This window comes from Pongo pygmaeus, chromosome 2 (genome assembly GCF_028885625.2).
Source record: "Pongo pygmaeus isolate AG05252 chromosome 2, NHGRI_mPonPyg2-v2.0_pri, whole genome shotgun sequence".
NCBI lineage: Eukaryota > Metazoa > Chordata > Mammalia > Primates > Hominidae > Pongo > Pongo pygmaeus.
The window spans coordinates 84,884,122-84,901,066 of record NC_085930.1 but is presented as its reverse complement, the minus strand read 5'-3'; the positions used below and the strand labels follow the sequence as shown (position 1 = coordinate 84,901,066).

The 16,945-nt window shown below is 38.0% G+C and overlaps 1 protein-coding gene across 2 annotated transcripts in view; it reads left to right on the top strand.

The window, feature by feature from the left end:
* Window positions 1–15,847, top strand: part of TAFA1 (TAFA chemokine like family member 1) — a 559,292-nt gene extending 543,445 nt beyond the window's left edge. For both annotated transcript variants that reach the window (XM_054483332.2, XM_054483331.1), the window contains exons 4-5: window positions 8,801–8,925; window positions 14,528–15,847. In XM_054483332.2, coding sequence (XP_054339307.1) covers window positions 8,801–8,925; window positions 14,528–14,545 — 143 coding nt within the window. In that variant the 3' untranslated portion in view covers window positions 14,546–15,847. The remainder of the gene's footprint in view (window positions 1–8,800; window positions 8,926–14,527) is intronic.
* Window positions 15,848–16,945: the final 1,098 nt, after the last annotated feature.

The following is a 16,945-nucleotide window of genomic DNA, read 5'->3' as shown; positions in this document are numbered from 1 at the left end:
TATTCCCCAACCTGAGCCTGCTCTTTTAACACAACATATTTACTAGGAGAAGAGCACTTTGCTCATTTATACCTCTTCTTTGTAATTTATGACAAAATGCCAATAACCTACATTGAGAAACTCTGATCTGAACTGTCAGCTTTGAGGACAGGACTATGTCATGTTCTTTATTTTATCACTCTTGATAAAGCAGGTAATGTTTTGATAAACATTTGCTGAATTTGATTATCTACTGAAACAATAGAAAGGGACTGCAGTTCTTAGTCAATATAATGTTTATTTATTGTTTTTATTAAGCCCATTGCTTTCTAGTATCTTGCTATAGTTCCATGGCAAAATGCCTCATGAGTGAACAACCACCATAATGAAAAACAGATTTCTGCTCTATTTAGGATTTGTACTGAAATAAAGGATTGATTCTCCTTTTACAGCCTCTCTTTTGCTCTATAGCAATATGACCTAGTATAAGGGAGAAATCAAGACTCATGATTAAAGAAGCTTTAGTGACTTTAAGAATCTCTCAAAGAAAGATGAACATTCTGGAAAGAGTTGAAGATCAAATATTTTCCTAAGCATAGCAAATTCACAGAGCAAGTCCTAGAACCCCAGGGTTAAAAGGGACCTTAAAGATCTTCTTTCATAATCACTTCAGATAAGAGAAGTTGGTTTTGGTGGCTGATATTTAATTAATTCAGTTCTAGGGGATAAAAAGTCCTTGGAGCAGTTATGCATGTACTTCACAAGTTTCTCATGGCTTCAAAAATGGTTCACTCGTGGGAATTTCTATTAAAATGCTATAACTAGTGAAATAAAGTAATGCGTAGCTCAGATTTAAAAAAAAGTGTGATAAGTTGGCTCTTGCTTGAATTTTTTTTAAAGCTAACTTAATTTTACAAGAAACTAAACGTTTTTGTTTTCTGCAAGTATTTGTGTTTGATATGAAATTTATTTTCGATAGTAATAAAACATAGAGAATTCATGGACTCATGGAGTCAAAAGTCAATTTTTTTTTAATTCTATGAATGTTGAATACAAAACTAGAAGGTACTGAATTAGCATTATAATGATTAACAACAACAAAAACAAAACAAAACAAAAAAAAACATGGATTTTGTGGTGAAGCAAGCCTGGGTTTTAGTGTTAATTCCTGAACTTCCTACCTGTGTAAGCTTGGGAAAGTTATTTAGTCTCTCCAGGCTTCAGTTTCATCACTTTTAAAATGGGTTAGTGATAATACCTACTTTATAGGGTTGTTAACAGCAGCATATCCATATGGGTCTGCAGCAACCTCAGATTCTGCCTCCTCAGAAGAAAGAATTTGACCGAATGACTTAAGGCAGAGGGAGAGAACAAGGCAAGTTTTAGAGCAGAGGTGAAAGTTTATCTAAAAGTTTAAAGCAGGAATGAAAGCAAGTAAAGTACACTTGAAAGAGGGACAAGCGGGTGACTTGAGAGATCCAAGCACACAGTTTGACCTTTGACTTGGGGTTTTATAAGTTGGCTTACTTCTGGGGGGTTCTGTCCCGTCTCCGCTGATTCTTCCTTTGGGGAGGCTGTCCACATGTGTAGTGACCCGCCAGCCCTTGGAAAGTTGTGCACTTGCTCATTTGAGGCATTTTTTCCTTATCAGTTGAGTGTTCCTGGAGAAAGGTCCATTAAACTCCATCATTTTGCTTCTTAGCAAAAGTGCTTGAGCCCACTCATCCAACTCCTGAAATCTTACGGGGAAGCTGCTGATCACCAGCTTCAGGTGTTTCCTATCTGTTGGGAGACTGCCTTTCCCTGGCACTGTCTGTGACCAATTATTATTTTAGAGAGCGAGTTTAACAACAACCTGACTATCACCTGATGGTTGCCAGGCATTCTTGATGGGGGCCCTCTCCTGCCCTGCTAATGTCAACCTAACTACCTACTCTAAGAGTTACTGCAAAGACTGAGGTAATACATTTAAAATACCTAACACAGAAACACATAAGAGCACTCAATAAATGTTAATTATCCTTTTTATTATTGCATTGACTATCTTAATTCAAAATATTTAAGAATTATTTATCTTTATATTTTTCTTATGCAGGAGTGAGGAGAATTTTCTTCTCAACGTTCAAATCTGTCTGTTAAAATGAATGGACAATAGATCCACAGAGGAGAAAGTATGCAAATTTATTAACATGTACATAGACATGGGAGTCCCACAAATGTGAGACCCCTAAAGAGCTGGATGACCGAAAATTTTATACCACCCTGAGGTTATAGAAAGAATAGGGGCTTGGGTCTTCTCAGGAGGAGGAGGGGGAGGTGGTGTCACTGGTTATGGGACAATGGCGGAGGCAAAACCTGGTAAAGAAAGGCTGCCTTCTTATGCAGATAAAAGCCCCTCAGGTATCTGGGAGCACTCTCAGAAAGAATAAATGGTAGCCTGTGGTAAAAGTTTCTCTGTCAGACTTTAAAAGTGTCAGACGTTGAGTCTTTTATTGGAGGGGGGATGGCGGGTGGGCAGTGCTCAGAGAAAGTCCATTTACATCCACTCTTCACTAATGTAGATTTCTTGTTTAGATACAAATCATCCCCACAAAACACAGCATTTCAGAGCTATTTCTGTGTCTACAGCCCCTCTGAATAGCCATCTCAAAATATACCAAAGAAGTAGTTGGGGAGGGTGCATATTTCGGTTTCCATCACTTATCATAAGTATCTCCATGAGACGAAATTGTAAAAACAGTTAACTAGCATTGATATTAGCTCATTTTATTAAATCTAGTGGATCAATTCTCTTTCAATAACCTGAAAGTTTTTAGGTAGCTTTCAGTTTGGGTGAAGAGGAGGCAATTTTGAAATTCTCTCATTGTAAATTTTTTTTAAATTGCAGAAAAAATGAGTTTATAAGAAAATTATGTTTAGAGAATGTAGCTTTGTAAAGCAAAATAATAATAATAATAATAATAATAAAAGTCTGAGCTAGGTCTCAATCAATTTGGAGGTTTATTTTGCCAATGATGAGGACACACCTGGGAAAAAGAGACACCAGTCACCATAGGACTGTGGCCTGCACTTTTTCCAAAGAGGGTTTTGAGGTTTTCAGTATTTAAAGGGGAAAAGTGGGCAGGGTGGTAAGGAGAACAAAAAAAAAAGAAGGAAGCTGTGTAGTAAGGTGAGCGGTCGCATCCTTATGATGCTGTATTAGTCCGTTTTCACGCTGCTGATAAAGAAATACATAAGACTGGGTAATTTATAAAGAAGAAGAAGTTTAATGGACTCACAGTTCCATGTGGCTGGAGAGGCCTCACAATCATGGCAGAAGGTGAAAAGCACATCTTATATGGTGCTAGACAAGGAAGAATCAGAATCAAGCAAAAGGGGAAACCCCTTATAAAACCATGAGCTCTCATGAGACTTACTTCCATGAGAACAGTATGCGGGAAACCACCCCCATGATTCAATTATCTCCCACGGGGTCCCTCCCATAACACATGGGAATTATGGGACCTGTGATTCCAAATGAGATTTGGGTGGCTACACAGCCAAACCATGTCAGAGGCTTTAATGAGTGATCACTAAATCTACATGTTGCAAGTGAAAGGAGCAGGCAGAGGAACAGTAAAGTATGGATTTGTCTTGTGCGTTCAGTAAATCTGCATTTTACATGAGATAAAGTAAAAATAGAGTAGAGGAAGAAGTCTAATATGCATTTGTCTTGAGGTGGGGAGAGGATCGATTTCTACTCCTGTCTTTGTCCTGTACCTGTGAAGATAAGCTGTTAATTTACATTGTCAGAGTGAGCGAGACCATGCAGAGAGACATGTGGCCTTCTATCTTGCAGCTGTCTGTTTAGAAACGAAGGATTTTTGTGTGCGTGACTCAGTTCGCAAGCTTAACTTTTCCCTTTGGCATAGTGAGTTTGTGGTCTTGAGATTTTATTTTACTTTCACACCTTGACCTGTAATATAAAAGGATATATATGAAGATGGCCATGTAATGTGTCAATCAGAAACAAAATTGGTCTAATGACATCTTCAGAAAAGCAATACCGTGAAGAAAACTAAAATATTTTACCCCTATATATATGTCTTTGACATATTTTGAAATAGTTGTTCAGAGGGCTTATAGACAGAAGTAGCCCCGCAAATCTGTCTCTAGTGGAGAGGATTTGCATCTGTAGAGGAAAAAAAAAGTGAAGTAAACCACAGATGCAAACAGCTTTTCTCTGAAGCCTCCACCTTGTCAATATTTAGGAAAGATTGACTGAGAATCTGACACCCGGCTGTTCTCTCTGAGGGCTGCTACCTGAGAAGTTTCATCTGCATAACAGGACCACCTTTGCTAGCCAAATTTCTCTTCGCCTTCTTCCATAACCTGTTCCAAGCCCTTATTCTTTCTGTAAGCTCAAGATGGCATAAAAACATCGATAATCTTGCCTTTCTTTGAATTTTTATGTTTTGAATGATTCTTTTGCACATGTGTGCACATAATTTGTATGCCTTTTTTTCCTGTTAATCTGTTTATTTTTATTTTGTTTTATAGACTCAAATTAGCAGATCTGCAGGTTTAAACTTCTCTACAACTGGAAGAATGAATTGGATTCTAATAAGCCAAAGGGTAGAGCAAATCATCCAACTCTATTTAGAAGAGGCAACTCTAATGTGAATTTTTAGATATTATAACAGGTCTGAGGACATTTTTCTTCTTAGAAAGCCTCTTCTTTTCCCCCTATGAGCCAGTGGATCTTTACAACCTTGAATTAAAGGTGATGCATGGGTTTGGAGATTTATTTTTTCCCTAATGTCTACATTTTCATTTAGGAGATATTAATGCTTAAGACAAAAGGAAACTGCTTTGTTAGCTTGCAACAAAGTAGATCAGCTCCAAGAGGGCAGAGAGCAGCCTGAAGGAGGAGGAGGAACAGGGCTTAGAAGGAGATAACAAAAAAAAAAAAAATGCAAAAAGCTGACCCCACTGGCGGATGTGCATTATTCGCATGCCTCTGTGAAAAAAGGGTGACAAAATGCTAAGTTGAAGGACTGTTGGGAAAGGCAATTTCTTCTCATGCTAAGATCAAAGGGGTTCCGTTCTTGATGGTTTAGATTCAGGGCAACAATATTGAAATATTAGGTGGGCTTAAAGTAGATAAGCATCAGAAATGGTAGTAAATGTGCCTGGACTGTTTCTGATTAAGTGCTCGCCCAAAGGAAACTTCAGATTATAGGTTTTCAATAAACACTGGCAAACCTTGATTTGTATCTTACGTAACTGGAAGTTTTACGATTTATTTTTGTTCCCTTTCAATAGTGTATGTTTTTCTTGCTTCTCTTATGTAATATTGTCATCTGTTTATTCACATAAATAAGTACTTTTTACTCATGGCAAAAATCTTCCTTTACTTCCTTTACTTCATGCCCAGATAAAGAGCACTGCCATCAAAAAGAAGAAAAAACAACAACTTTAAACTCTCAATCATTATATACCCTGTGGAGGATTTGTGTCTTCTGTTAGAACTCTATGTTTTACCATAATATTACATTGTCTTACATATGAATACAGCTATTTAGAAGATTTTACCACCTATGCTTGCTGGCCATATCCAGTGGAGTTGCATCATACATACTTTGGTCTGGTCCACATATAAGGCAAAAATTAAATATGGCAAAATTACCCTTGAGAGGTTTCTTAAATGGACAGTATAATAGAGTAGACATGACTTGGCATATAGAATCCTACTGTAGACCTAAAGGGAAGAGCGTGAAGCACAAAATGTAATTTGAAAAGTTTATTTGAGCCGAAATGAGGATAGCTGCCTGGAAGACTCAGACCATAGTAACCTTTGATATGAACTCCACTGGCCATAGTTAAAAGCAGGTTTTTAAAGGGGAAAAAATGGGGATGGGGGCAAAGTTTTTATTAGGAATTCTCATTGGTTTACAGAAAAAACATGAATTAGTGACTGGCTATCCATTGTTAAGCTATAGGGCATGGGATATGGTGTCCACTGAGGCATTATTAGGTTAATGCATAGCTATTTGCAGCGATTGCAAGCCATCTCCTTAGATGAATGTGTGTCTCAAAAGAGAGGAAGCAGGGTGTGATTGCTATCTCATTTGATACCTCCCTGGGCCTAATAATTTGAAAAGGCTCACATTCCTCTCATAAAAGTTCTTTTCTTTCCTCACTACATAACAATTTTATTCAAAGTAAAGATTGAGGAACACTGAATTCTAAAGAAGGGGAAGGCCGAAGTCAGAAAAGCATAGAAGGAAAGCCTAAGTGCAGAGACATGTCTGGATGGTTAAACCATTCTGCTTTTAAGTCAGCAATCTCATCCCTCTAGTGAATACTGGATAGAGAGAGAATTTTAATGTGTTCCTGCTTTGCTTCAGGGTTTACTCCATCCCGTTTTAATGTTAATCCTCTGTGATGTTATCATATGTCATTTGGCTTCTTTGTTGTTGTGAGACTTAAACATCATGGTAGAGAGCATCTTTGGAACATGGGGGATGGAGGGGAGTGAGTAAAGAACGAGGGTTCTGGTCCCATGTAAAAACAGCCAACCAGAAAGCATCGTGAGACAAACACCTGGCTGACATTTTGAGGATTCTAAATGGGAAATGCCCAGGTGGATTTGGGAAGAGCTAACACAGGGAGGAGCTACAGAAATGACTGGTGCTTGTGTAGAAATCATTTTTCAATCAAGGCATTAAGGGAAATATAGAGTTTCTTGATTTGCATTGAGTGAATCTAGTCACTGGTTTTCTAAAATTTTGTTATCAGAAAATGTGTGTTGTAAATATTTAATACATACACCAAATTCATTGCCAGCTTCCTCTTGTGGTCATTCTTGATATTCCCCTGAAAATTAGGGCTGTTTCATCAGTGGCTCAACTTTTGATAGTTCCCCTCACATCATATTAAACATATTAAAAGGTAACCACAACTCATATCAACTATACTCTCGATGGTAAGGATATATTTTCATCTAATATTACTCTTGACTTTTATTTTGCAACTTTTCTTTTGTACTTTCAGTCAATTCATTTTTTCTTTTGCCAGGCCTTTGAAATTCTTCAAGGCCCTAGGCTAGGGGATAAACCCTAATGCTTGGTGGATAAATTTGCCTTTCTGAAAACAATGCCTCAGTCATTCTGAAAAGTATTGAGGCATTTTGTCCCCTTCATTGAATAGAAATAGTGCAAGATCTGTGCTCTACAAAAGCTAAGAGCATGAAAGTTCCTCAAGACCCAAAAATTAAGTGTAGGGGGCAAAGAAAAACTTCTCCTTCATCTTCTGAAATTTTGATGAAAAATCAATGGGCAAAAGGCAGATTAATAAGAGAAAAGACATACAAATTTATTAATGTGTACATGAGGGAGAATCACAGTGATTACACTAACCCCCTAATGGCGTGTAAAAACTTATATACCATCTTGAAATTACATAAAGAATGGGGAGTCAGTGCATGGCCCAAAACAGGTTATGATGGTAAATCAGGTTATATGGCAAGACAGGTTAGGGAAGGGAGAGAAAAGGAGGCCCGGCTAGCAATGTTGGTCTCACAGGTAGCAGCCCTCAGAGAAAATAGCTAGTAAATATTTCTCTCAGGCCTTTAAAAGTGTCAGACTCTCAGTTAATTTTTCCTAGACTGGACAATGGGGGCTTCAGAGAAAGCCTGGTTGTATCAGTGCAGATTTTCTTTATAGATACAAATCTCCCCCATGAAAGAAAACTTTGCTGGGCTACTTCTGTTTGCTGACTCTCTGAACAGCCTTCTCACACTATGTAAAAGAAGTGTATTTTGGAGTAAAATATTTTTATTTCCTTCATAAGTCTTCCTCTTCCATATGCATTCAGCATAAAAACAAAAAGATTGTTTCAATTGCCTGTGGGTTCTTCCTGTCCACTGTACAGACAAAAACTAATTCACTGAGACCATGATATTGCAGTAAAGAAAGAGTTTAATTAACGCAAGACTGGTCACATGGGAAACTTGGAGTTATCACTCAAATTAGTCTCCCTGAAGTCTTCGAGGTTAGGATTTTTCAAGGGTAGTTTGGCGGGCAGGGGGCTAGGGAATGGGGAATGTTGATTGGGGTTGAAATGATAGAGGTGTGGCAAACAGTTCTCATGTGCTAAGTCAGCCTCCAGGTGGGGGCCACAGGACTGGTTGGGTCCTGAGTGTGTGGGTCTCAGTGGAATCGGTTGCTAGAATGCAAAAGTCTGAAAAACATCTCAGTCAATTTTCAGTTCTACAATAGTGATATTATCTACAGGAATAATTGGAAAAGTTACAAATCTCGCAGCCTCCAGAACAATAGCTGATTATCATTTAACTACTTCTTTATCTTGAGAGAATTCAGCCCCCTCTCATAGTCCTAACTTTGTGGCCTTTCATTAGTTTTACAAAGGCAGTTTACTTTTGGGAAGGGTTATTATTATCCTTGCTTTAAGTTTAAGCTAAATTCCTCCCAAAGTTAGCTTGGCCTATGCCCAGGAATGACCAAAGATAGCTTGGATGTTAGAAGCAAGATGGAGTCAGCTATGTTAGGTTTCTCTTACTGTCATAATTTTGAAAAGGCAGTCGCAATCCCCAACAAAATTGCTGCTTGATGAAACCAGTCCACATAATTATATTTGCATTATAAGACATATAAATTAAAATCTTATTTTTCTTAATAGAGCTTTCTTAGCTAGTCATGGAGGATTAAAGAGGACTTAGTGTGCTTCCAAGAACATGAAAATCTGCGGAGGGACACAACGTCAGTGTTCAGGTTGTTTGGATGAATTGCAAACACAGTTGTTTCCTGTTTCTGCACAGCCTCCATAGTGATTGGGAAATGGTGGTGTGAGATGGAGCCTTGCCTAGAAGGAGAAGAATGTAAGACACTCCCTGACAATTCTGGATGGATGTGCGCAACAGGCAACAAAATTAAGACCACGAGAGTAAGTGCACTTATTTCAAATGTATTTTGCATGTTACAGACCGTACTATTTGAGTTTGTGCTGTGCAAACAGCATCCACAGAAGCTTTGCACAGGAGAGAAGATTCTCCTGTGACAGAAAGCATTCTTAACTATGCAGATCAGTGTCCATCCATGAATGAGATGTTAGAGATTGAACTTGACTTTGCCACACTGAGCAGTTTAGTGTTTCTGTCACAGACTCATAAATTAAGCTGGGTTTCCAGCCAGAGGGGAGAGGAATCATGAGGTAATTATTCGGATAATTCGTCCAACATCTATAGTGCTCAGAATGATAATCAAATGAACTTCCTCCCTAATTCATCCAGAAGGTTTGCTGAAAGGGTCTGTGTTTAAGTACACCTACAGAAACCATTTTCTAATGTTCTTTAAAAGAGTTCTGTGATGATCCTTCAGAGAACTGAAAAGGGTTTTGGGGAGTGAATACATCATTCTTCGATTTCTCTGGTTAAATCAGAAGTGATCTTCTAAATAAATAACAACCTTAAGGGTGGGGTAATCCAACCCATCAGAATTGGTGCCCTGATGCTGGAGCAGGGCAGAAAGGCCCAGCTAGCTAGAGATTAACCCTGTAGTTACTGGACAGCCTTGGAATCCTAAAGGGGACAGGGGTGGGAGATGCTCCGGATGCTTAAGATAGTAATTATGTATCCACTAATAAAAAAGTATGTCAATTTGACAACAAGTGTGGTCATATGTATGTGTACAAATTTAGTATCAGCCCTGTTTCTCTCTCTCTTTCTCTCTCTCTGTGTGTGTGTGGGGGGGGGGGGTGGGTGTGTGTGTGCGTGTGTGTGGTAGGGGTGTGTGTGCAAGCCTGTGTGTGTTTTAATTTACAGGAATTTTTTTTGAGAGAGGGGGGCCTCACTCTGTTGCCCAGGCTGGAGTGAAGTGGTGTGATTATGGCTCACTGCAGCATCTAACTCCTAGCCTCAAGCTATCCTCCTGCTTCAGTCTCCCAAAGTGCTGGGATTACAGGCCTGATCCACCATACCCAGCCTGTGGAGTATTTTCTAAAGCAAGCTCCATCGGTTACAAATCCTAGTATGCTGAAGTTTTATTCTACCAAAGGTCTGATGTATTTGAAAGGATGTCTCTGTTTCCCACCCCTTATTATTAATCTTGACTTACTCTTTCTTCTCAGCCTCACCTTTTCAATAAATAAAACTGGTTCTTGCGTCTTTGTGATGCAGAAGACAAAACTAATGCTACGTAATACTATATAAAACTTATTTTTCACATATAAAATAGGTGAAAACATTTTGTGTATCAAATTTCCTTGCCTTTTTTGACCCCATTGACCAGTAGTAAATGGCCATACATTTCTAGCTTGTGACCAGGAGGAACCTCTGAACCACCCTAGCTTGCTAACATGCATCTGTCTGTGCCTGAGTAGCTTAATGTGGATTATCCTGTTTCATTTTAATGAAACACCTTCAAAAGACATTATTCAGAAATAAGCCTGGTTCATGCAACTTATCCACAGAAACTGTTTTAATTAACTAGTGGAAGGTGGGAAATCAGGTTTCCCTTTGGTTACCTTTTGCCTAAAAATGATTCTTCCCAATAATTTGAAGTTGCCCTCACAAATTGGTTTGTTTTAAGCTATTCTGAATTATAGCCAGTATGATTGGAATCTAACCACCTTTGTTTTAAACACATTGCTGATATATTTCCTGCCAGATCTCTTTTCTCTATTCTAAATACCTGATTGCCTTTTATTGAAGGCAAGTCTTATTATCATGGTGTCTCCAGACCTGAAACACAGTAAAGAAAAATAATTGAAGTCAGGATTTAAATATGTGAAATGCCAAGAGTACCAACTAGGAGACTCTTTGGAAGATAGAATATAAAACAAACAAAACAAAAAAACAGAAACATAAATTTTTAATGCTACTTTTTGGAGACCAACGTACCTTTCTTTTATTTGGCCTCTGTAGAGTACATTTTAAAACCATCAGGCGTGTTGCAGATGCACCCTAGACATTTTCCGACAGCACAGGAGTATTGTGCAGGATCTGATCACAGTAACAGAGACTGGAGCACACCATTTGCTACCTCCCTGGGTGGGGTGAATTCAATTCAAGCAGTTGAATGGATGAGATAAACAAATTGCCATTGCAGTCGGTTTGAAAGCAGAGGATGTACCTGTTCTGATGTGTACATCCATTTCAAGCAAGGAAATAGGAGGCTACTCTACAGCCATGTGAGCTGCACATCAGTCAGCTGAGAATTCTCAAGTCTGTCCTTAGAAAAGGAAAAAGAAGACACTGAAAAAGCTGTACTTTTTAAACCTTCAGAGGATTCAAATGCTCTTACTGACATATGTCCTCCCTCCTCCCTCCTTCTCAAGAAATTTGCAATGAAATAAGCACTTTTAAACACAAAGAGCACCAATTAAGTCCAGATGATATATATAGGAACCATCTATTTTGTGTAAATGGTGTGTCCTCGCCAGTCCTTAGATCATGTGCTCTGAATATACATTTTATATTAATTTTTCTTCTACACCTTATGTATTCTTCTCCATCAGAGTACAAATATGCTTACTCACTTCAAATATTGATTCTAACAATTTAACTTTAAAAATGGTTTAATTCACAGTTGTACTTTAATTATTATGAGTCACATGTTTTCATTGTTCTGCTGTTATCAATGAGGTAAAAAAAAAAAACAAAGAAATCTACCTCTTTTGTTCTTTTTTGTGTAAGAATAATTCAAAGACAGTTCACTCAGGATAAAAATAAAGTTGGGGAAACACACTCAGATTGTTAATAGCAACTGAGAGTTTCCTTCATACTGTTATTTTAAAGGTAACTTCAATATAAAGATAATCATGGGAAAGATTCCTGGGACTTCATTCTCTTTCCTATAAAAGACTGTTCCAAACCTTCGTCTTTTGTAGGTTACTTCCAAAATAATCATCCGGAACAAAATTCTCTTCAAAATGTGGTTAAATAATGTTTCAAAGTCTGATCTAATTTAAAACTTATGGTGTTCATTTTTTAAGGAAGGTGAAGAGTAGAAATCTGGTGGTTCATCTAAACTACCAGACACCCCAGAACGTCTGGAGTAGCCCAAGTAACAGGCCACAGTCTAAAGAAAAACCTCAGGAACAATGGATCTGAGTGACATTATTACCCCAGGAGGAAGGAGAAAATATAGGTGGAATTAGGTGAAGCCTTTTCTTTCAGGAGATTTGGAATAACTTTTTAAGAGAGGAAGACTCCTGGATGCCACCCTATAGAAAGGAAGTACTCACCTTGAGAGGTTTTCCAAGACCCAGCCTGGAGTAGAATAAATCTGGCAACACATACGCTTCTGGGGAGAATCTCAGAACATCTGGGTGAAGTTTCATGGCCAAATTATTCCTCTGTGTCTGCTTGATCATTGCTTCAATTGCTTTATTAAATCGCTTTGTTGGTACTTAAAAGCAAGACTAACCAACCAAAATATTGACTAGAGATTTTATTCTTGCAGTTTTAGACACCTATTTATTTATGTCTTTTCTTTAAACTATATCAAATACGTAAGTTTGAAAGTTGGGGAGGCTCTATCCCATGTATTCAGACACATGTCTATACCTTTTATATTCAGGGACAATGGCTTAATTTAGAAAGACAGACTTCCCCTCAGAGATGTAAAAATGAAAAGTATCTGAGACAGGTCTTACTCAATTTAGAAAGTTTATTTGGCCAAGGTTATGAATGCATGACCTAGAGGTAGGTCTGTGCCTTTCTCCAGAGATGATTTTGAGGGTTTTAATATTTAAAGGGAAAAGGGTGGATATTGGGGAAAGAAGCAAATTTTTAAAGGTGTGGGTAGATAAGAGACAAATGGTGGTTACATTCTTTTGGTCTTTGACCAGCCTTTCACCAAATACACCATTTACATGTGGGAAGGGGGTAGAGGAAGAGCCACTTAGGCTTTCATGTAGCTCAGTTAATCTATATTTTTATGACAGAGGACGCAATCAGATATACATTTGTCTCAGGTGAGCAGAGGGATGACTTAGAGTTCTGTCCTTTGTCCTGCACCTGAAAAAATAAGCTATCAATTTACATTGCCAGGGTAAAATTCAACAGAAAGGTTTTAGGGTAAAGATCTGGGACCCACAAGGAATTTCCCTGTGGTAAAATTGTGAGGGAGGTATGTGGCTTTTGAAAAATCTTTGTAGCTGTATTATTTAGGAATAAAATGAGAGGCAGCTTTGCCTGACATCATTCTCAGCTTGAATTTCCCTTTGGCTTAGTGATTTTGGAGTCCCTAGATTTACTTGCCTTTCAAAGACAAAATAAGTTATTTGACAATGATGGAATAATTTCAGCTAAAAACTGAATGTCAGTTATTTGGTGGCAGGAAGAGGAAGAGGAAGAAATGAGGATAAAATCAGTCACTGGAAAAGACAAATTAACAGATTAAAATAGCAGAACATAATCTGGTGTAATATCTTGGGAAGTAGCAAACCACGCTGGATTTGCTTCATTCCAATATGTGAATGTCTCTCAGACTAGTGAGAAAATCAACAGTTAGTACACAATGTAAAGTAAAGTTTTATTCCCTAAAACAAGGAGGTAGAAGACCCCAGATTGCACAATTAACCACTGTAGCCATCTTGTCAAATCAGTGTTTTCTGTAACTGGCCCAACACAAATCCACCTGCCTAACTCTAAAATCCTTAAATGGACTTCTGTCTCTAGCCTCAGAACACTCAACTTCTAAAACTATAAAGAAGTAAGAGATAATAAAGAAAAATGCCATATTTCCTAGAACTCTAGGGTAGAGGATTCAACTCTATTAGAATTGTTATTTATGCTTGAAATTGGTGGTTCTCTGTACATGTGTCCTTTTGAATATTTGAGCCTTTGAGACCCTATTCAAGTGGATTAAAGGACATCTACAGCAACAGACATGTAATCTTTATTGCCCTTGAACACTGTGTCATTGAGTGCAACAGTTTCTCACCTTGCACAGGAAGAGTTTCTCATCAGTGTGTTCCTACACAGATGTGGTCTAACCTTGACAACGACCTCACCTCATGCCAGCCCTCTACATCTTACAACAGGCCAACTTCACAAGACCGTGGAATAACTTACTCAGTTCAAATTCTCATCAGATAGACACAGGACTGATTACATAACATGCAAGGCCAGGTGCAAAATGAAAGTGCAGGGCCCTTGTTTAAAAATTATTAATAATCTCAAGATGGCAACAGAAGAATATTAAACCAAGCAGGAGGCTCTTTCCAGGATAGGGCCTTGAGCAATTTCATAGGTCACATGCCTAGGAACCCAGTCCTGGATAGGCATTGCTCCAGGAGTCTCACTCCTCAGGAGTGACATCATTAATTTATTGCACTGATAAAAATATGGTGGCCTATCAATATGATTTGATCACCATTTGAAAATGACTGCTCTAAACTTTAAAATTTTTGACTTCAGATCACCTGAAAAAAAGCAGCATCCTAAAGATTCAAGGTGTCCTTATTTTCTACGTAATCACATTTCTTTGTGCCTTCATTTTGCACTGTTCTCCCTGAAATGTCTGTCTTTCTTTGGTTTCAGATTCACCCAAGAACCTAACAGAAGCATTTGTGGTAGTAAAGGAAAACCAACCCTCTGGAAAATACATTTTGAGAATCTCAAACATCTCACATATATACAAGCCAAATGGATTTCTTACTTGCACTTTGACTGGCTACCAGACAATCACAGTGCGTTTACTGTGTGTAACGAAATATCCTACAATGAGAAGACACAGCGTTGTGGCGACACCATGGAAAGTGGGCTTATAAAAGGGTTTTCTCAGTGAAATTTTTGGGCATCATGAAGAACGATCAACTATCTTCTAATTTGAATCTATAGTTACTTTGTACCATTTGAAATATATGTATATATATATATAATATTTTGAAATATTATCTATTCTCTTCAAGAAATGAACAGTACCACAGTTTGAGACGGCTGGTGTACCCCTTTGAGTTTTGGATGTTTTGTCTGTTTTGCTTTGTTTTGTTAGTCATTTCTTTTTCTAACGGCAAGGAAGATATGTGCCCTTATGAGAATTCAAGGTGGCACTGACACGGGAAGGCCAGCTACAGGTGGACTCCTGGAATTTGAGGCATCATAATGACACTGAATCAAGAACTTCCTTCTGCTTCTACCAGATGGCCCAAGGAAGCACATCGTCCTGTTTTATTGCTTTCTACCCTGTGCAATATTATTAGCATGCAAGCTTGGCTTACATAATCATACTTTATATTCAATTGATATATAATAACCGTTCTAACCTCTTCCAGGAAAATATTTTTAGAACTACTAGCTTTTCCACATAGAAGAAAATGAGGATTCTTAAGGGAGCCACTCCACCATGCTATTAAGACTCTGGCAGAGTTATGGGTAGGATATGGATCCCTACATGAATAAGTCCTGTAAATACAATGTCTTAAGGCTTTGTATAGCTGTCCTAGACTGCAGAAATGTCCTCTGATTAAATCCAAAGTCTGGCATCGTTAACTACATAGTGCTGTAGCAACAAGTCTTATCATGGCATCTCTTTCTATGTTTGGTTTGCTTTTTCCAAGAGTATTCAGATCTCCTCTTGTGAGATAGGAAGGCTATGAAAACAATTAGATTTCAAGATGATCTATGTGACCAAATGTTGGACAGCCCTATTAAAGTGGTAAACAACTTCTTTCTAAACCTACTTGTCTTCTTTATTTTGCCATTTATTTTTACTGAATCAACCTTAACCAAATCCAGAGAATGCACTGCTTAGATACTCATAGTCAGCCAGAACTTCTCCCATAAGGTCTTTGTTTCCATTGTGGCTACTATTTACAATGTTAATATTTTGAAAATCAGAAATCCATTACTATAACTGCAGTGTCCTCAGTCAGCAAGCCGAAATGTCAGATGCCATTATTGGGCTTTCATAGTGGTTACTGGAATAATAGATATGGGGCTAACCCCACCAAAAAATGATCTTCTTTTTTTGAGAGTTACTCAGCTAATGCTTATAAGAAGGAAATATCTACTTAAGTTCTAGTTTTCCTGGAGATAGCATAATCATACTTTCCATTCCAGTCATCTTGTAAGTGTATCCCTTTTTCTGCAAAATACATTCTCTGGAATGAATATTGTTATGGCTTCTTATTAGGTTAGTAGCACATTGGGTCCCATAGTCTCAACTTTTAAATTTAAATCTCAGGTCAAATTCAGAGGGCTCCCCCATCTCTACCAAGATAGCCTGAAGTCTGATTGAACATACAACACTCTAACCAGATATACTGATTCTGCATCTTGAAGGCCTATAAAAGCATCCAGAGACAGAAATAGAATCCTGACTGCAAAATCTAGGCTTCTCAAATGCCTTCACAAAATATTTGCCCGAAGGTAGCACAAAGTTCACAGCAGAAAATCAGAATATTTTGAATCTATGATCCAGATGCAAAATGTGAAGGAAAAAACTTCTATAATCAAGTATATTTGGGAAAGTTTTTTAAACAAAATAGAGATATTTACTGGGGGAATTGTCAGAGACTTTAATAAACCGAAAGGTTCTGTGTGTCTTTAAGAAAGACTAGAAGAGGGGAAGTCAAGTAAGAAACCTCTAGCTGGTCATATGGCTAATGGAGCACACATGCCCTGCATAATGGGAAACTGTAAGAAATTGCTTCTATGTGAGGATATAATCACTGCAGTGTTACATCTTCAGTTTTTCGAAAGAACCAGAAATCTAGATTTTACATAAAAGTTTCTATCATGCCTAAAGTGAGATGAACTAATTCGATGTTTTAAATGATGCCAGCATTAGTATTGCCTCAAATTCTCTGAACATGTGGACTTTACTATTAGTGTTCCCTAGGATACTCTTTTAAAAGCATTGATCCTAAATGAAAATCCAATGGGAAGAAAGAAGGCTATTCTCTTTTGTATGGCCTCATACATGCAGACACTTATAACTCACAAGATGTCGTGGTC